The following is a 21,850-nucleotide window of genomic DNA, read 5'->3' as shown; positions in this document are numbered from 1 at the left end:
TTACGCGATATACGCTATTTGAGGACACATTTTTATCAGCAAAGATTAAACTTCTACTATAATAAAACTTACAAAATAATCTGAAGAAAATGTCTCATCCTCTGGTAATTCTTTAATCTAAAAATATAAACATTTCTTATTTAACTTATTGACAATTTTCTGTAACAGGTATACATTCATATCATCATTTTTTTTAAATGCAATTCAAGTATAAAATGAAAGGGGAGTTGTCAAAGTATAATTGTTCGTTAAATTTACATGCTGATTAATTAATAAGTATGTAATTTAAAAAGTATTATTGCGTTTGATATATTCACATGTACAAAAAACTTATATACAAACAAACATGGATTGACCTGTTGATACTATATGTAATGCTTTTTGTTTTTTAATGTTTACGTGGATCTTGATTTTATAAAATTGAGAAAGGAAATAAAATGACAAAAATACAGACTACTAGCAATTAACTGACATGCCAGCTCCAGACCTCAATTAAACTGATTGAAAGATTATGTCTTTATCATATTAATATCAGGCACATAGGTTTAGTATCAAACTATCATAAAATATATGAGAAGTACATAACCCGTGTCATGCCAACAACTGGTTTATTTTAAATAAATGTGTTAAGTTACGATACCTGTTTTGAATATTTTGATTTACTATTAATTTTCATTTCTTCGTACTATGAACTTCAAAATTATTTTATAACTCCTTTTATACTGTTCTGGCACCTATGTAGGAAGATTTTTAGCACCAATTTTATAGATTTATGTTTGATATTCACCCTATATGTACCAAGTGTAAGGTTAGTTTTATTGATATACATGAAATTTCTTGGTATCCCTTAACGGAAGATTATACAAACAGAAAAAGAAGTTATATACTTAACAACATTTTTTTTTCATTAATCTGTGTTTACTATAATGCAGGTTTTTTTTTACAAAGTGATGATTTACTGAAGATTGTTTAACATTTCACAACGGTATCATACTTTTAACTTTTTTAAACCTGTTTTTTACGTTCTACCTTAATTATTTATCCCTTATAATTCTTATTACCTATGTACCTGCATTCAGGTATAAAAGATTACATTTGTTCGTCCATTGTGTGTAAATTTGCGGGGTCTTTTTTATTAAGTTAAACCTTCCTATTGATATTTTATAATGTGTCTTTCTAAGTTGTAATGTTATACTATTGTTTCTGAAAAAGGAGAAGGTTTGGTACCATTAAAACGTTTAATCTCGTTGCAAATTTTTGCACCTATCCTCAGAAATCTGATGTACAGTGGTTGTCGTTTGTTAATGTATTGCAAACGTGTTTTTCGTTTCTCATTTTTATTTAGATAGGACTGTTGGTTTTTCATGTTTAAATGGTTTTACACAAAAAAAGTCTTGTAATTTTTGAGGCCCTGAATACCTTGCAGTTCGATGTAAACCAAGGCTTCGATTTACGTTGAAGGCCATACCTTTAACTATTATAGTTTACTTTTATTAATTGTTACTTGAATAGAGAATTATCTCTTTGGCACTCATACCACATCTTCCTATATCTATATATGGAGGCTGATGAATTTGAACAAAAATAAAATATGTATGTTCCTGAAAAAAGGATCATATTTTCAAGGTAACTGAATATGTACAGCTGTGAAATATAAATGTATGACCAAAAGACAAATATCATTTATAAGATAAGTAGGCATAAATAGTAGAATCACTTTTACTGAATGACGCCTCCGGGTGCGGGAATTTATCGCTAAATTAAAGACCTGTTGGTGGCCTTCAGCTGTTGTTTTTCTATGGTCGGTTTGTTGTCTTTTTGACACATTCACCATTTCCATTCTCAATTTTATAAAAAGTAAAATCACAAAAATACTGAACTAAGAGGAAAATCTTATCGGAAAATCCATAATCACACAGCAAAATCAAATAACAAAACACATTAAAAAAAAATGAACAACAACTGTCATATTCCGGACTTGGTGCAGGCATTTTCAAATGTAGAAAATGGTGGATCAAACCTGGTTTTATAGCGCTAACCCTCTCGCTATATTTACAATGATATGTGAACTAAACAGACATAATATGGGGACGAAGTCCCCAATTACGGTAGAAAAATCAAAAAAAAAAAAAAATGGGAAAATTTCCCGAATTTTTCATTGTACTAATGAACTCAAAATCGTTAACTTTTTTTATGTCATGTTTTGAATCCCGGACCGGCGCAGAAATCTTCAATGTACTTCCTTTTTCCGGTCTCGTTTGTATGAATCTTTGAGTAAAATATATATGTGTCAGTCTAGTATAAATAGGAAGGAACGCAATACCAATTTCATATTTTAAAATAATTCCTTGATATGAAAAAACGTTACCTGATGATAGCGTTTCTTTGTTTACATTGCATATGACGTCATAACTTAAATAATTTCACAACTAAAATCCCTAACAACAGAACCAAAATCGGAAACGTTACGGTATTTCCGTTTCTTTTTTTTAACAAATATTTAAGTTACAAAAAAATAATTCATACAAACTTCGTCCCCATTTACAGGTAATGCCTGCCTCATATTAAGAAATAAAAAACCAATTGTTCAAAGGACCATTGATGGTCTTTCCACCAATAAGGATTTTTTGTATGAAAATATTAAAATTTGGTTTCAAATGTCAGTTGTAGCGTCAAATGACAGCTTGTTGAACACTTATTCCAAAAATATATGGTTTCTAAGGAAAAAAATATAGATAAGGAAGATAATTGTTTACTTCCGGTACAAATGATTTTATTTCCGGTATAGTTTGATAGTTTAATTGACACTGATTGCAAAAATATATGGTTCTACATACTTTTACATTAATTTAGAACAACAAATAGCTACTTCCGGTTAACAAAAGGTCACTTCCGGTTGGCTTTTACAAGTTTACATTGCTTGCAACCTATTGCAGAAAGTCCCATGTCTTTATCATGTATACATATGAGATAAAGGCAAAGGTCAAAATCTAGAACGTGAATTTTGTCTATGACCTTGAGCTCAATTTAATGTCAACAACCAAGGACCTAAAATCAAAAGACCCCAGGCCTCTTCTTTATATTGTTAATGAGTTATATTACCATACAACTAATATTAGATGTAAAAGGGGGAAAAAGTCGCGTCAAATTTTTATGTACCCTTTTAACTAAAATTTACGTGTTACGCCATGTCGCAACACACATCTTGTGAAAATATTTTGTCGATATCTTATATGATTTCTGAAAATAAGAGATAACAAGCCAAAATCATATTTTTGAAAATGACCTTGACCTTTGACCTTGACCTCATTTTCATTTTTTTGGACCAAGGACCTCAAATCAAAAGACCCTAGGCCTCTATCACTTATGGTTTTCCAGTAACAAATTTATTTCATTTATTTCAATACAAAAGGGGAAATAACTCTCATATGGAGTATTCGTAAAGCTTCGGTGAAAATTAAACATAACATCCTGAGGATATAACGAGCAATTTGGAAAAATAAATTTGTCGCTTTCTTTTAGCGTTGCGGAGGAGATCTGATAACAAGAAAAACAGTGTTTGGGGAGATAACTCTTACAAAGAAAAGTGTTCGGTTAAACAAGGTCATTTTCAAAAGCGTATAGACTGAATGATATCATATACAAAAAAACTAAGCGACATCTTTTGAAACATTTTTACACCGCAAGAAAAAAATTAGGCGGAAGAAAAAAAATAAAATAATCAGAACAAATTCAATAGATCTTTCCACAAGAAAGGTGGAAAGACCTAAATAGTCATTATATGGATACATCAGTTCTCATCGTGTAACAATTTTAAAAGAAATCATACATGCCAGTAATTGTGGATAATTAGAAATGATTATTTAAAGTCTGCACCCTTTGGAATATTTATTTTCCATGTTCACCATACCAACGGCCGAAGTGAATATCAGTTTTTCAAAAGTCAATAAAACCACATATTTACCGAAACAAAAGACAGTAAATGTTTTATTCCATATTCCGAGAGAAATTAATGTAATGGAAAATATTAACCAAAACCAATTGTACATCAAACGTTTTTTACCAAAATTATACACGTAAATGCACGCGACGTTTTGCGCGGTGAATATCCTTTTTCCGCCGGTGAATATGCTTATTTATTCAAAATCCCATTCATATAGAAAAACCTACTAATATTTTATCAATATGGAATAATACATAATATTTTCCATTCAATATAGATATTGCATACTATTTTTTTTTTATTCAGAATAGATATTACATAATACTATTACTTTTGGAATATACATGTACATTACATAATATTATTTTCATTCGGAATAGATATTACAAAACACTGTTAACATGCTATAATAACAATTTGAAATTGGTTTAAGATGCAAAATTAAAGATTTGTTTCGGGTCGAATCAGATATTACATGATCATGATAGTACTATTTATAATTGAGAGTAGAAAAAACATTATATTTATATGAATATTCTCCTGTACTTAACAAATCCAAATACTTCCAATTTGTTTTCTTGTAAAATGTGGATCAATTTAGTATTGATTTATATAAATCAGTTATTAAAGTAATTTACTCGTTATTTCTGATAACTGTTATTTTCATGAATAATATGTGGAATGTCATCATAAAATTGAGAATGGTAATTGGGAATGTGTCAAAGAGACAACAATCCGACCATAGAAAAAACAACAGCAAAATATTATACCAGCCATACAATGATATTTCCACTATTATATTTATTCTCAAGATATTATATTATGTAACAAATCTTCTAAATAATCTTTTAAATGTAAAAGAAAATCCTGGGCATCATTCCTTTTATTGTGCTTATGGAATAATATCATGGTGGAAATTTTCTACATGTAGTGGTAAGTAAAGTATCTCGTTTACTTTCGATCAGTAAGATATCTCATTTATAAATACAAATTCCCTTTAACTTGATCCATGAATCAGTAAACATGTATCATTTATTCCCTGTATAGACTATATATAACATCCGAAAAGCAACAATAACGAATCTAGAAACAGTCCCTGGCATTTATATCAAACTACGAAACTTCTGGTCAAAGATAACGGCTTGTTATTACACAAGATGTGTTGGTTCAAGTACTAGTAATTGGATACAGTCTTAATAGTTTGAGGTTTGCATGGTTCAAGCCTGCTCAATACGGCAATTGTCATCGGATACTAGGTTCATAACGCACAACAAGCTATAAAGGGACCCTAAAGTCAGTATATAATATATTATCACATCCAGACCATTGAATTACTGCAAAAAGAGACGATGTAAAACGTTTGGAATATGTTATTTCAAAATTTGTTTTTTCCGCATTCCAAAATTTAAAACTCGATATTAAAACGAACAACTTTTAACTTTGAAAATGGTCTTCTTAACATTTTTAATGCCTATGCAGATATTTGAAAATTTAATTATCATCTTCGACATAAAGTGCCGACTTTTTATGTTAGCTGGGTTTTTGGATGGGATCCCGGTATTATGTGTCACACGCAACATTTTTTTTGTATGTGCCTGTTCGCATTTAGGAGCCTGTTATTCAGTGTTTGTCGTGTGTTGATGTACTGCATATTTTGTTTTCGTTTTATCCTTGAATTCAATAACTCGGTATTTTTTAAGTTTTAATTTGGTCAAATTCTAATAATAATATGCATTGCTTTGTAAATGAACAATTTTGAAAGTGGTTTTTGTTTGAAGGCTCGAAGCTACGAAGGGAGAGATAAATCCTTCTTTGTTAAGAATCACCCTGATTCAAACAAAAAGTTCTTTGAAACTGACATTATCAAGATGCTTGATTTCTTGATTGACAACATATTTGTTACGTTCGGAGTACGTGTTTTCGAGCAGACTGACGGCATTTCAATGGGAACCAACTGTTCTTGTCGACTTGTTTTTTTCTATTTTTATGAAGCTGACTTGATACAGGAACTTCTTAGGAAAAATATAAGAAGTTAGCAATAATCTTTAACTGTTCTTTCCAATAAAAAGATGATGTTATCTCACTTATTTGAAATTTGGTGACTATGTTGAACGCCTCTATCTCATCGATCTAGAGATAAATGATACAACAGATACAGTTAAGTCGGTCTCATAACTTGACTACTTACATCTAGAAAATTTAGCTGCAGATTTGTTGAAAACAGAACTCTACGACAAAATTGATGATTTAAACTTTCCAATTATGAACCATTTCTAAGTAGCAACATTCCAGCAGTACCTGCATACGGGCTATATATCTCCCAATTGAAACGATACACCCAGTAGTTATATTCTTGCATGCATGTCCTTGCTACGCAAGCAAGTAAATAGTTATACAATAATTGTAAATGGTTATATTGACTGGGACCGCTCGAACAGTCGTAGACGTTATAATAAAATTATGGTGGCCGGTTAAGGCCATTTCGCGTTTTCGCGTTTTCGCGTTTTCGCCCATCATATTATATAGGGCGAAAAGGCGAAAACGCGAAATCGCGAAGTCGAAAACGCGAAAACGCGAAGTCGAAAACGCGAAAACGCGAAATATTTTTTCTTTCCGATTTCGCGTTTTCGACTTCGCGTTTTCGCGTTTTCGACTTCGCGATTTCGCGTTTTCGCCTTTTCGCGTTTTCGCCTTTTCGCGTTTTCGCGATTTCGCGTTTTCGCGTTTTCGCGTTTTCGCGAAAACGCGATTTCGTGTTTTCGCGATTTCGCCTTTTCGCCTTTTCGCGTTTTCGCGATTTCGCGATTTCGCCTTTTCGCGTTTTCGCGATTTCGCGTTTTCGCCTTTTCGCCTTTTTGTCTTGAATGAGATATAACGAGTCCAGAACCAATCCTATATCTACCAATACATATTCTTAGTATTTTACTTTATTTCATAATCTATTTTGTTCAATTCAATATTTTATCATAAATATTTGTTGTTTTTTAAGGTGTTTCGGTTAAGGTTTAACTACCAAGGCTTTTCCTCATCAGGTATCCCAAGCCTCTAACTAATAAAATAATCAGTTTCAAAGTAAAGTTCAAAGCATCCATACGCATAGAATTTAAAAATTCTGCATACTGGGATACGACACCTGGTAACTTTGTATTGATGTATTGTATTCTTAATTAAATCAGTTTATGATTTGATATAACTATTGTCTTTTATGTTGTGATTTATCCTATAACTTGGTTTATCCTATAACTTGGAGGATGTAAGTAGATCCTTCAAGTTTTTGTGTTTTTTATATGCTATGATCGGAGGTTTTGGAAACATGGTTTTTGTGCTATCATTTTGTTCAATTAGGTGCCAATGTTTTTTAATTGCTTTATTTAGTCCATTGAAAGAAGGATTAAATTTGGTGGCTAAAACTAATGGAGGCATTGCTCTTTTGTTTTTAAGCTTGTACCTTAGACAATCTTTTCTTTCCTTATGAAGTGCATTTGTTATAATGGGGTTGATATCTTTTTCCGAGTATCCCCTTTGGAGAAGTTTTGTTTTAAAAGTTTCAATTTCTTTTAGTGTATCTTTTTTGTTATTTGATGATCTCATAAAACGCAATATTTCCGCAGTAATAAATCCATTGAACACCGATGATGGGTGAGCTGACGTTCGTTCAAGATACTGAAAGTTATCAGTAGGTTTACGGTATAGTTTTACGTCTAATATATTATGATTAAGGAATCTGTTTCCTTTAAAAATTGTGACGTCAAGGAATTGAATGCTAGATTGTGATATTTCATGCGTAAATTTTATCAACGGGTGTATATTATTAGCAATGTTAAATAATTCAGTAAGATTATCTTGACTAAAATTAAAAAGAATGGATCAAGCACTGTTACAGAGATGATGGATTCATTCTTTTTAATTCTAGTCAAGATAATCTTACTGAATTATTTAACATTGCTAATAATATACACCCGTTGATAAAATTTACGCATGAAATATCACAATCTAGCATTCAATTCCTTGACGTCACAATTTTTAAAGGAAACAGATTCCTTAATCATAATATATTAGACGTAAAACTATACCGTAAACCTACTGATAACTTTCAGTATCTTGAACGAACGTCAGCTCACCCATCATCGGTGTTCAATGGATTTATTACTGCGGAAATATTGCGTTTTATGAGATCATCAAATAACAAAAAAGATACACTAAAAGAAATTGAAACTTTTAAAACAAAACTTCTCCAAAGGGGATACTCGGAAAAAGATATCAACCCCATTATAACAAATGCACTTCATAAGGAAAGAAAAGATTGTCTAAGGTACAAGCTTAAAAACAAAAGAGCAATGCCTCCATTAGTTTTAGCCACCAAATTTAATCCTTCTTTCAATGGACTAAATAAAGCAATTAAAAAACATTGGCACCTAATTGAACAAAATGATAGCACAAAAACCATGTTTCCAAAACCTCCGATCATAGCATATAAAAAACACAAAAACTTGAAGGATCTACTTACATCCTCCAAGTTATAGGATAAACCAAGTTATAGGATAAATCACAACATAAAAGACAATAGTTATATCAAATCATAAACTGATTTAATTAAGAATACAATACATCAATACAAAGTTACCAGGTGTCGTATCCCAGTATGCAGAATTTTTAAATTCTATGCGTATGGATGCTTTGAACTTTACTTTGAAACTGATTATTTTATTAGTTAGAGGCTTGGGATACCTGATGTGGAAAAGCCTTGGTAGTTAAACCTTAACCGAAACACCTTAAAAAACAACAAATATTTATGATAAAATATTGAATTGAACAAAATAGATTATGAAATAAAGTAAAATACTAAGAATATGTATTGGTAGATATAGGATTGGTTCTGGACTCGTTATATCTCATTCAAGACAAAAAGGCGAAAAGGCGAAAACGCGAAATCGCGAAAACGCGAAAAGGCGAAATCGCGAAATCGCGAAAACGCGAAAAGGCGAAAAGGCGAAATCGCGAAAACACGAAATCGCGAAAAGGCGAAAACGCGAAATCGCGAAAACGCGAAAACGCGAAATCGCGAAAACGCGAAAACGCGAAAACGCGAAAAGGCGAAAACGCGAAATCGCGAAGTCGAAAACGCGAAAACGCGAAAACGCGAAGTCGAAAACGCGAAAACGCGAAGTCGAAAACGCGAAATCGGAAAGAAAAAATATTTCGCGTTTTCGCGTTTTCGACTTCACGTTTTCGCGTTTTCGACTTCGCGATTTCGCGTTTTCGCGTTTTCGCCCTATATAATATGATGGGCGAAAACGCGAAAACGCCAAATGGCCTTAACCGGCCACCATATAAAATTGAGAAAGGAAATGAGGAATTTGTCGAAGCGACAACAACCCGACCATAGAGCAGACAACAGCAGAAGTCCACCAATGGGTCTTCCATGTAGCTAGAAACTCCCACACCCGTAGGTGTCCTTCAGCTGGTCGTTTAAAAGTATGTTTACTAGTACAGTAATAATGGACGCCATTCTAAACTCCGAATTATACACAAAAAAAAAAAAAATTAAAAATCATACAAGCCTGACTTGGAACAGGTGCAAAATTGAGGCGGGGTTAAACATGTTTATGAGATCTCAACCCTCCCCCTATACCACTAGCCAATGTAGAAAAGTAAACGCATAATAATGCGCACACTACAATTCAGTTCAAGAGAAGTCCGAGTCTGATGTCAGTGTAAACACGACTGAAATGTTCAGTTGACCCCTTTTGGAGTTATTGCCCTTTATAGTCAATTTTAAACTATTTTTCGTAAATCTTAGTAATCTTTTACAAAAATTTCTCCTCTGAAACTACTGAGCAAAATTAAACCAAACTTGGCCACAATCATCATTGGGGTTTTTAGTTTTTAATATGTGTTCGTTGATCTGGTCAACCAACCAAGATGGCCTCCATGGCTAAATATAGAACAATGTGATAAAATGCAGTTTTTGGCTTATAACTAAAAAAACAAAGCACTTAGAGCAAATCTGGCATGGAGTTTAACTGTTTATCAGGTCAAGATCTATCTGCCCTGCAAATTTCAGATGAATCCAATGTTGTTGGGTTGCTGCCCTTGAATTTGTAATTTTAAGGAAATTTTGCTGTTTTTGGTTATTATCTTGAATAATATTATAGATAGAGGTAAACAGCAATAATGTTTAGCAACGAAGAAAAACGTAAGATTTACAAATAGGTCAACACGAACAATATGGTCAGTTGACCCCTTTAGGAGTTATTGTCCTTCATAGTAAACTTTTTTCATTTTTCATAAACTGTTTAGAAATTATTGTCCACTGTAATTACTGGGCCAAGTGCATTTTAGATAGAGATAATTGTAGCAACAAGAATGTTCAGTAAATTAAGATCTACAAACACATCAACATCATCAAAACACAATTTTGTTATGAATTAATCTGTGTCCATTGTTTTATATGCACATAAACCAAGGTGAGCGACACAGGCTCTTGGGAGCCTCTAGTTGTTGTAAATTATTAAAAGTAAGATCATCATGATTAAGAGTTTATCATGTAGACTAAAACAAAAAAGTGAAGATAACATTGCTAAAAGCTCAACATTACACAAATAAGGAGATGCGGTATGAATTCCAATGAGAACTATCCGACCAAGTTCAAATGAATAGGATGTTAGCAATAATATGCAATCGTATGGCCTTCAACAATGAGAAAAATCCATGAATGGTTTGGAGAGAGAATACAAACAAAGAATGTGTCAGTGAGACAATGGGCTACCCGACCAAAGAGCAGTAAACAGCCCAATGACACCAATGGGTCAGGTCTCTAACGCATCAAGATAATCTGGCACCCTGAATAAAATTGAGAATGGAAATGGGGAATGTGTCAAAGAGACAACAACCCGACCAAATAAAAAAACCAACAGCAGAAGGTCACCAACAGGTCTTCAATGTAGCGAGAAATTCCCGCACCCGGAGGCGTCCTTCAGCTGGTCCTTAAACAAATATATACTAGTTCAGTGATAATGAACGCCATACTAATTTCCAAATTGTACACAAGAAACTAAAATTAAAATAATACAAGACTAACAATACAAGCGCAGAAATGCGGCGGTGTTAAACATGTTTGTGAGATCTCAACCCTCCCCTTATACCTCTAACCAATGTACAAAAGTAAACGCATAACAATACGCACATTAAAATTCAGTTCAAGAGAAGTCCGAGTCTGATGTCAGACTATGTAACCAAGGAAAATAAACAAAATGACAACAATACATAAATAACAATAGACTACTAGCAGTTAACTGACATGCCAGCTCCAGACTTCAATTAAACTGAATGAAAGATTATGATTTCATCATATGAACATCAGGCACAATCCTTCCCGTTAGGGGTTTCGAGTCATACCATCATAACATATATGAGAAGAACATAACCCGTGTCATGCCAACAACTGTTTTTAGAATAAACGTGTTTAGTTCCGACGCAAAGACCTTATCAGTGACTCAATATTAACGCCAAAATATGCAATATTTAATGACTTGACAACAGTATCGTAATTATATCCCTTCTTAATAAGTCTATTCAAAGGTTTTGTAAGTTTCTGAGGTGAATACTGACACCTTTGTGCTTTATAAAGAATATTTCTATAAACAAATGGATGTGAAATACCTGAACGTATAAGAAGTCTGCATGTTGAGCTATATTTACGAATGCCCTGAAGCAGGATTCAGCTTGCCTCAGGACAATCATTAACAATAAAGTTCTATGGTGGTTTTTTCAACAACTTGTTTTTCATATAATATATGCTATGCTGATGACTAAAATTTGATATGATTTTGATATGATTTTTTTCTTTCTTTCTTTGTAGACAAACCAATGATAATTTATGGACACAGATTTTATGTGTAAAATGTGAAGAATTAAAAAAAAATGTAATATTCAGGACTTTCATAAACCAAGATTCAACTGATTTTTTTTTCTCTGAATGTGTTAACTACTGAAGCATCAGTATAAATAGAACACAGTACCACAAATGTTGGGTATACATTATTTTGACATGCGAGAAAAAAATGCACAGCCGTATATTGATTAAATGAAACAAATATTAAGAAACACATTGTTGTCAGATATGTTAGGGAAATTATATTTGTATTAACCAATTAAAAATCATATCAAGAACCAAACAGTTAGTTTTTCACGGTTGAATTGTATACTAGTATCATTTTCATGTCGGGGTAATTTTATAGTTGACTATATGGTATGGATTTTTCTTAATATTGAAGGCCATGCAATTATCACATTCATTTTGCTTATATCCATGTCATTTGAACTCTAATGGGTTGTTGCTTTATTAGCAATCATATCGATTACCTTTAAGTTATTTTTACATAAAAAGTGCATAGGAGAAGTTATTGTTCTTGTGAAGCTGTCTCTTACTGCATGCTAATACATGATGGAAATTATAACAGTTGGAGAAGTAGAATACACTTTTCAGTTACTTTCTTTTTTTACAAATTACTATGCAGTATGGGATAAATCCTATTCCATCTTTTCCATGTGCATGATTCAAACATGCATTCAAAAACTATTGGGTTTCATGCCTGACTGGTTAAGTTCTATATTTCTTCATGAACACGGGCTACACTGGCAAAGTTGATTTGTGTGAAGGTTTATTCCTAGATATTTTCTTCCCAAAAGGATTGGCGATTATTGGTGTAACAGCTACGAAACATTTAGACTATTCTGTCGTTTGCACTTTTCAGATCAGTTAATTTTGTAAATAAAAATTGAGTTGGCTCATTGTGTGATCTCGCTGATCTGCCATTTATACTTAATAAGGAAGTTTCTACTTATGCAATCTTAGTATTTGTATGTGTTTTCTGTACATAGACGTAACTTGATGTGTGCTTTTTTGTATGTTAAGTGCATCAGATATATATTTATAAAAGGACATAAAAATTGTTACATGAAATTACAGAAATGAGAATAATGAGAAAAACTAAGACAAAAACGGATAAAAAGTAAAGAATAGAGACTAACGGTGACACAATATACTGATGGTTGGTTGCTTAACGTCCAGTGACTAATATGCATGTTTTGGAAGATGTGAAACAGTACAAAGAAAAGAGAATAGTATGAAGATAAAGAGATTAAAGTGAACAGGTGTGCAATAATATAAGAATAGTTTGATCTTGTGTTGCTTTTTTATCGTCTTGTGGTAAATAATGGTAATGTTCAGGGCGAAAAGAAATCAACAATAGTTTGAAAAAGGAGGTCCTAATTTATAGCTCCGTTCGGAATACAGTTTGGAGAAATTATGATTCACATAAACATAAGGGTATATGTATTGTATAAGCGTGAAAGTGAGTGTCGTATCTTCTATACACGATCAGTGGGGGATCCAGAACTTTTTATTAGGGAGGGGAACTACACTCACTTATGGTACACTGTTTTCCTATATAATCAGCCACATTATTCCTACGAAAAAATTGGGGGGGGGGGGGGGGGGGGGGGTAGATCCGCCTATGATGAGTGCTATTATATTTACACATGGCCGTAATAAGGCCTCAAAATAAACCGAGGAAGCAGTTTTGGTGCCGCCGTTTGCTGTACACAGGTAATGGGGCGGGGACCAGGGGTAACACAAGTGGCCGAAAAATAGAAAAGTAGTTAATAATCAAATCTTTAAGGTAGATAAGACCCATGAGAAAAAAGAAGTAAAACATATATAAAGTACTTTTATTCAACGAAAAAAAATATCCGAGAGCTGAAAACAAAGTAGGGCCAATCAAAGCTTACTTTTGACTCTAGATCTTTATTACATGTTTATTATTAAATCACTCAGTTTCAGACTGAGAACAGGAATATGAGTGAAATGTTCTTTTAAGCAGTTTTATTTATTTGACTTAATGTTTGAATTTGAATTGCCCATCAGCAAGTTGGCCAACATAGAGTGAGCTACGAGAATGTCATATACATGATGTACATTTGCTACTACATTGTTTACTGTTGGGTTTTTCTAACATAAATTGGGGATATCGGAAGTGCTATTTATTATAGATATTTTCTATTATATTTAAGTATTTGTTACGACCCTATTATTATTTTGCCAGTCCGCTCAGTGGCTGATCCAGAGGGGGGGGGGGGGGGGGTGTCCGGGGGTGCGCACCCCCCTTTATTTTTGCCGATCAATGCATTTGTATCGGGACATATGTTTTGCACCCCCCTTTGCCCTGGGTTAGCACCCCCCCCCCCTTCGAAAATTCCTGCATCCGCCCCTGCCGCTGTATTTAAATATGTGTCTGGGAAATCGAGACTAAATAATATACTGAACACGAGTTATAATATACCTCTTTTTTACGTAAAAGAACCACTATAAGCACCATGGTTTTTTTTCTTAGTAGAGTTATTCAAAATAGTTGTTTATGATTTATTTTATATTGAAAAAGTGATGTATAATCATGTACATTAAGTTATTCATTGAGGAAAGGAATAATTACAAATTAAAACGGAATAAGAACGAATAAGTGACAGTTTATTGCTCCAGTGCAAAAACACATACACCTGCGCTAATAATGTTTATTTCACTTCTACAATGAACAAACACCAAACACACCAGAATAAAAGCGGTATACTTGTGCTACGTTAACGTATTGAAAATTAAATCAGTAACAATTAAGAAGTAAATATGTTACAGCTTACAGCGCGGAAACGGCTTCCTATGACCTTTTTCTATTTTTAATTTCACCTGTATAAACAAAGAACAACAAGAGGCTGTCACAGCGACAGCAAACCGGATTTATCAACATTTATTTTTGTCATAGCATTTTTAATATCACAAGAACGATGAAAATGAAAATCGTCAATATCAAATGTGTCCCAATTTTGTCATCAGTACCAACATATTAAAATTGCAAAAGCTTCAGTTGAACGGTTTATGAGTAAATATCATGACACGCCTGGAAGCGCCATTTTTCAATCTTTCAAGAACCATTACGCCTCAACAGTTAAAGTCAAAATCGGCATTATTGAAATTGATATCCATTCCATTTTATTTTCAGTAACACCATATAAAAATTTTAAAAGCTTTGGTTGAGGGGTTTATGTGTAAATGCACGGACAACATTTGGCTGTCGCCCGCCCGGCCTCCAAACCGAACGCACGACTAACCGCCCATCCGCCGTATATCCCCAAATCAATAATCCGACATTTTTGTCATACAAATCCGGTTAAAAACCAGACATATAAGGATAAAGCAGTAAATATGTGCAATGTATACAAATAATTTAATATAAGGAACAAATGAGAAGCGAATAAGAAACAGGGTATCAGCGCTTAAACGTGAACTTAATTTTGGTCCTCAATGCTTTTCAAGTTCGTACTTTATTTGGCCGTTTTAATTTTTTTGGATTCGAGCGTCACTGATGAGTCTTTTGTAGACGAGACGTGCGTCTGACGTATATACAAAATTTAGTCCTGGTATCTATGATGAGTTTATTGGTCGATGCCACTGGTGGTGGAGATTTATTTCCCCGAGGGTATCACCAGCCCAGTAGTCAGCACTTTTTGTGCTGACATGAATTATCATTGATATGGTTATATTTATAAATTAACGGTTTACAAAATTTAGAATTTTTGAAAAACTAAGGCTTTTCTACCTCAGGCATAGATTACCTTAGCTGGATTTGGCAAAACTTTTAGGAATTTTGGTCCTCAATGCTCTTCAACTTCGTACTTTATTTGGCCTTTTTAACTTTTTTGGATTTGAGCGTCACTGATGGGTCTTTTGTAGACGAAACGCGCGTCTGGCGTATATACAAAATTAAGTCCTGGTATCATTGATGAGTTTATTTACGTGCTAATATGCTTATTTCATCTCTAAGAAGCCATAGCTTACACCAGAGACAATAAAACTGTAAAACATTTGTTTAAATTGGTGCAACGTATAACACACACTCTATACGGAACGAATAAGTTAACAGTGCATCAGTCGAGCTAGTGCATAAAGGCACACCTGTAAAACCCATAGCTAGCACAAGAGACAAACAAAAGTTAATCAGATTTTTTAGAAAGGTGCACCGTATAACATACGTATTATAAGTGAACAATGAATGAATAAGTAACAGGGTATCAGTAGAGCGCTGACACGGATATATACGCCCAAATATGTGTCTATTTCACCCCCAAAGAACCCATAGCTAACACCAGAGACTAGAAAAACATATACTAGATTTGTTTTTAAAAGGTGCAACTTGAAACAATTGTATTGCAAGCGAAAATGAGCGAATAAATAACAGGACATCAGTCGAGTACTGAAACGGATACACACGTACTAGTATGGTTATTTCTCTCCTAAGAACACATTTCTAAAACAAACACAACTAAAACAATGATTTTTTCATTTTTTTTTAAGTGTAACGTATAAAGCACGTACAACAAGCGCATAAGAAACGACTCATACCTAACAAGTAGACTATTTGAAATGACATGAGCAACATGACTGGTGGCATTTGTGCTTACCCTTCCGGATCAATTGAGATCATCCCTCGTTTTTTGTTTTGGTGCGGTTGGAGTAGCTTAGTCTTTATTTTTCTATTTTGTGTCTTTTATTGATAACCCATGGCGTTCACGGTTTATTTTCGATCTTTGAGTTTTGATGTCCCTCTGTTATCTTTCATCCCTCTAGTACATACGCGCAAATAGGTAAATGTCACCCCTAAGAACTCTTAACAAACACTAGAGACAAGCATATAATTTAAAATAAAATTATTATTCTAAAAGTTGCAACGTATAACACACGTATTACAAGCAAATAGTGATCGAATAAGTAACAGGGTATCAGTTAAGCCTGAAACTGGTTCATATGAGTTAATAAGTATGGTTCACCTCTTAGAATCGATAGAACATAAGAAACAAAACAAAATTGTAAATTAATTTTTTTTATGTAACACACGTATTACAAGCGAATAAGAAACGAAGTCAAAACAGGGTTTTAATCGAGTGCTGAAATAAGTATTAACGCGCAAATATGTGTATTGTATCTCTAAGAAACCGTAGCTTACACCAGAGACAAGAACAAAATTTGAAAAAAATAATTTAAAGGAGCATTCGTGCTTTAACTATTATTTTAACCTCTAGAACCAAGAACTATTACCAGTGATAAGGCAGTTATGTATGAAAAGAGGGAAAAGTACTAAAATCGAATAAGTAATGGATAAAGAATAATTATACTAGTATAAGGAATAAATATTGAATACTAGTAGGTAACGAATAAAGAATAAAAAATAAATAAAGAATCGGTAACGAATCAAGACTAGGGAAAAAGTAACAAATAGGTATCGAATAAGGATTAAGGAATAAGTAACGAATATGTAACGAATAATGAGTAGGGAATAAGAAACAAATCGGTAACGAATAATGAAAAAAAAAATAGTTACAACTAAGAAATACGGAATAAGTTACCGACTTGACGACCTCCAGATGGAGATGTTGGCCTAGTCGATATCTCAATTATCGCTTCTTTTGGCGTTCATGCAATATTCTCAGTTCTTAATTTATAATCTTTATTGGATCTTTTTTAAAATCAATTTACAAAAATACTTAAACTTAGGTTGACTTAATAAAATCATTACCTGAGCAGGTAGCCCGGGTATCTTAACCTCCAGCTGATAATATTCCTGCAAGACCTGCAGCTCTAACCTTCTTAATTCTTTCATTGGGTCGTTTTGTGGTAAACTTGTTTCATTTTTAAAAAAGTAACGTTGGTTTTCTTTGATCCATTTCATTGCTGGAAATATGGTTGTGAGACCGTTTTTGTTATTAGTAACTTCAATCCAATCTAGATACCAGTTGGCAAACGACCCATCATTGTTGTCTCTCCACAGCTCGATTTTCTGGACTTCAGGGATGTCTATTGTAGATTTGATAGAAAACTTTGAAACCAGACATGGACCATCTTTCACAATACTTGTAAACAGGTAATGTTCTTTGTATTTATTCGTATGAGTGTCATCTTTTCCATAAAGAATTATATTGACATTGGCAAATATCCCAGTCCCCTTTTTGCCTCCAATCTGCACCATTACAGTGTACTCAACATCTGTGCATGGAACGGACTTTGCGCTGGCTACATCTGTGCATGGAACGGACTTTGCACTGGCTACATCTGTGCAAGAAACAAACGAAATAATATATATTCAGTTTGCGTGACTAAATAAGCTAATCATAGATACAAGGCTTAGTACAACAGATATATTGCTTCTCGTTTTTCATATGTTTAAACAACCCTAATATTCCGGACTTTCAGCTGGCATATTCCGAAGAAATTGGTGATAAAAACCTGGTTTTATAGCTAGCAAAACATCCATTAGTTGTTTATATAAAAGAATGAATAAATGAATAAATAATTCATAGTTTCGCTTTATTGACAAACCTAAAGCAGACATATTAGTTTAACGTTACAATACTTAATTAGATCGAGCCGCCAAAACTCTGTTCACATACATCACAGACGTACCTCACAACTTCACAGACGTACCTCACAACTGACTTTAAAATTTAAACAAACAAAGACATCAATCTAACAAAAATGCGAGCGAAAATAAGCTAATATGGTTTATTGAAAAGTTTTAAAAAAGCTGATGAAAACGTTTATGTAGATAAATTCATCATGTAAGTGTGCTAAATGCGCGTTTAGTCTGCACAAGATTCATCGGTGACGCTCAAATCAAAAGAAGTTGCGAGTGCAAACAAAATATAGTAAACACTTGCTCGTTTACGTTCAAACAGTTGTACGTACTAATTGCACCTCAAAAAGCACCTTCACAGGTAGCACCCATAGTAAAATATATCAAAAACTTGATAGCGGAATGCATAAATACCATAAACACTGGCAATAAGCTTAGACAAATAAAGGGAAACATAAAAATTAAGATAGATAAAAGATATACATAACTTCACCACTTCCAATCTTTTACTGAGATCATCTTGTATTATTTGTGAAGAAGACACTGAACATTTGTCGATTATGTACAAATATACTGGTATTTTCCATTGAAAATTTTCAGAAAAAAACATTGAGGCGTTCTTTCACAAATTTCCTGTTCACATTATTATTTTTTTACTAAATTTGTGGATGAAAACACAAACAGGAACACTAAGAAATTGATATGGCTCACTTTGGAACAAATAATTGGGAACTATATTAACCTAATCATATTTTACTGTTACCTTTCGAAGCCAATTCAAATATTTGTAAGCGGAAACATGTTACCTATTCCAGTGGAACATCCTGTCACCTTTGTATATTATCAATTACATAATGTACTCGAAACTTTATACGATATACGCTGGCAAAATGTGCACCTATCAATTTTACATGAATCTCACATGAAATTTACATGAAAAAATCACATCTGTTACGAACGTATACTACTGTGTTTAGACAATGATGGGACATTCCATATTATTAAGCATAATATTCGACTGTTTAAATGTTTGTGGCTGATTTAATATGTGAGCCATATTTGACACAGTGTGTTTAACACATTAAATCATTAAAAAAAATATATCATCATAGATACCACATGCTAGCTTTTTATCTGTTGAAAGTTGAAAATTGAATAGTAAAAACGAATGTTGAAAGTTGAAAATTGAATAATAAAAACGAATGTTGAAAGTTGAAAATTGAATAATAAAAACGAATGTTGAAAGTTGAAAATCGAATGTTGAAAACGAATGTTAAATGTTGAAAACGAATGTTAAATGTTGAAAATCGATGTGAAAACGCATGTTGAATGTTGAAAACGAATGTTGAATGTTGAGAACAAATGTTTAATGTTGAAAACGCATGTAAAATGTTGAAAACGAATGTTGAAAGTTGAAATCGGATGTTGAAAACGAATGTCGAATGTTGAAAACGAATGTTGAAAGTTGAAAATCGAATGTTGAAAACGAATGTTGAATGTTGAAAACGAATGTTGAATGTTGAAAACGGATGTTAAAAGTTGAAAATCGAATGTTGAAAATGGATACAAAAAAAAAATTTGAATGTTGGATGTTGAATATTGAAATCGAATGTTGAATGTTGAAATCGAATGTTGAATGTTTAAATCGAATGTTGAATGTTTAAATCGAATGTTGAAAGATGAAAATGGAAACAAGAAAACAAAATTTGAATGTTGAATATTGAAATCGCATGTTGAATGTTGAATGTTGAAATTAAATGTTGAATGTTGAAAACGAATGTTGAAAGTTGAAAGTTGAAATTGAATGTTGAAAGTTGAAATTGAATGTTGAAAACGAATGTTGAATGTTGAAAATGAATGTTGAATTTTGAAAACGAATGTTGAAAGTTGAAAATTGATTGTTTAAAATGGATACAATTTTTTTTTTGAAAGTTGGATGTTGAATATTGAAATCGCATGTTGAATGTTGAAATCGAATGTTGAATGTTAAAATCGAATGTTGAAAGATGAAAATGGAAACCAGAAAACAAAATTTGAATGTTGAATGTTGAATATTGAAATCGCATGTTGAATGTTGAAATTGAACGTTGAATGTTGAAAACGAATGTTGAGAACGAATGTTGAAAACGAATGTGTTGAAAACGAATGTTGAAAACGAATGTTGAAAACGAATGTTGAATGTTAAAAATCGATTGTTGAAAATGGATACAAAAAAAAAATAAAGTTGAATGTCGAATATTGAAATCGAATTTTGAATGTTGAAATCGAATGTTGAATGTTGAAATCGAATGTTGAAAGATGAAAATGGAAACAAGAAAAAAAAATTGAATGTTGATTGTTGAATATTGAAATCGCATGTTGAATGTTGAAATTGAATGTTGAATGTTGAAATTGAATGTTGAATGTTGTAATTGAATGTTGAATGCTGAAATTAGCTACAAAACAAAAACAAATTTTGAATGTTGAATGTTAAATATTGATATAGAATGTTGAATGTCAATTTAAATCGAATGTTGAATGTTGAAAATGGATACAAGAAAGAAAAAAAAAAAAAAATGAATGTTAAATGTTGAAATCGAATGTTGAATGTTGAAAATGGATACTAGAAAAGAAATTGAATGTTGAATGTTGAATATTGAAATCGAATGTTGAATGTTGAATGTTAAAATTGGATGTTAAATGTTGAAAATGGATACAAGACAAAACAAATTGAATGTTGAATATTAAATGTTGAATATTAAAATCGAATGCTGAATGTAGAAATCGAACGTTGAATGTTGAAAATGGATACCAAAAAAAAATTAAAAAAATTGAATGTTGAATGTTGAATGTTGAAATCGAATGTTGAATGTTGAAATTTAATTTTGAATGTTGAAATTGAATGTTGAATGTTAAAAATGGATACAAGAAAGAAAAAAATTGAATGTTGAATGTTGAATATTGAAATCGAATGTTGAATATTGAAATCGAATGTTGAATGTTGAATGTTGAAATTGAATGTGTAATGTTGAAAATGGATACAAGAAAACAGTAAAAAAAAATATTTGAATGTTTGATGTTGAATATTGAACCAACTTGACATCCGTCTGCAAAAAACATTATCAGTGACACACATATAATGAAAAGCAGGCGTTAAACAGTACGATGTTGACCATACAGAGGAAAATTCAAAAAGGTTTTGTTATTACATATAGGGAACAAGTAGTTTATTTTGGGTAGAAAAAAGTATTTTGAATATTTCAAAGTTTGTCAACAGTCGACCATATAAATAATAACTAATGTCAACACACAACTGTTACTGTGATTGTGATACCATCGGAGAGATAACTTATACCAGCAGTTATACTGGTTTATAAAAAATGGGCAAAAAGCTCTGGCTCATTCATACATGTAGTATCAAAAAATACTTTTAGATCATTGTTTTTTATCTGCTGTCCTTCTGTAATCA

General features: G+C 32.5%; 1 protein-coding gene across 1 annotated transcript; it reads right to left on the bottom strand.

Annotated features, from left to right (window-relative positions):
- Positions 1–45: 45 nt before the first annotated feature.
- LOC134697465 (lipoxygenase homology domain-containing protein 1-like) lies at positions 46–18,018 on the bottom strand. Its single transcript, XM_063559746.1, has 2 exons — positions 17,569–18,018; positions 46–117 (listed from the first exon to the last, which is right to left on the bottom strand). The coding sequence occupies exons 1-2, from the start codon at positions 18,016–18,018 to the stop codon at positions 46–48; spliced, it is 522 nt and encodes a 173-aa protein (XP_063415816.1).
- Between the last annotated feature and the right edge of the window lie 3,832 nt (positions 18,019–21,850).

Source organism: Mytilus trossulus, chromosome 14 (assembly GCF_036588685.1).
Source record: "Mytilus trossulus isolate FHL-02 chromosome 14, PNRI_Mtr1.1.1.hap1, whole genome shotgun sequence".
NCBI lineage: Eukaryota > Metazoa > Mollusca > Bivalvia > Mytilida > Mytilidae > Mytilus > Mytilus trossulus.
Note: the sequence above shows the minus strand (reverse complement) of the source record. Positions and strands in the feature narration are given on the sequence as shown.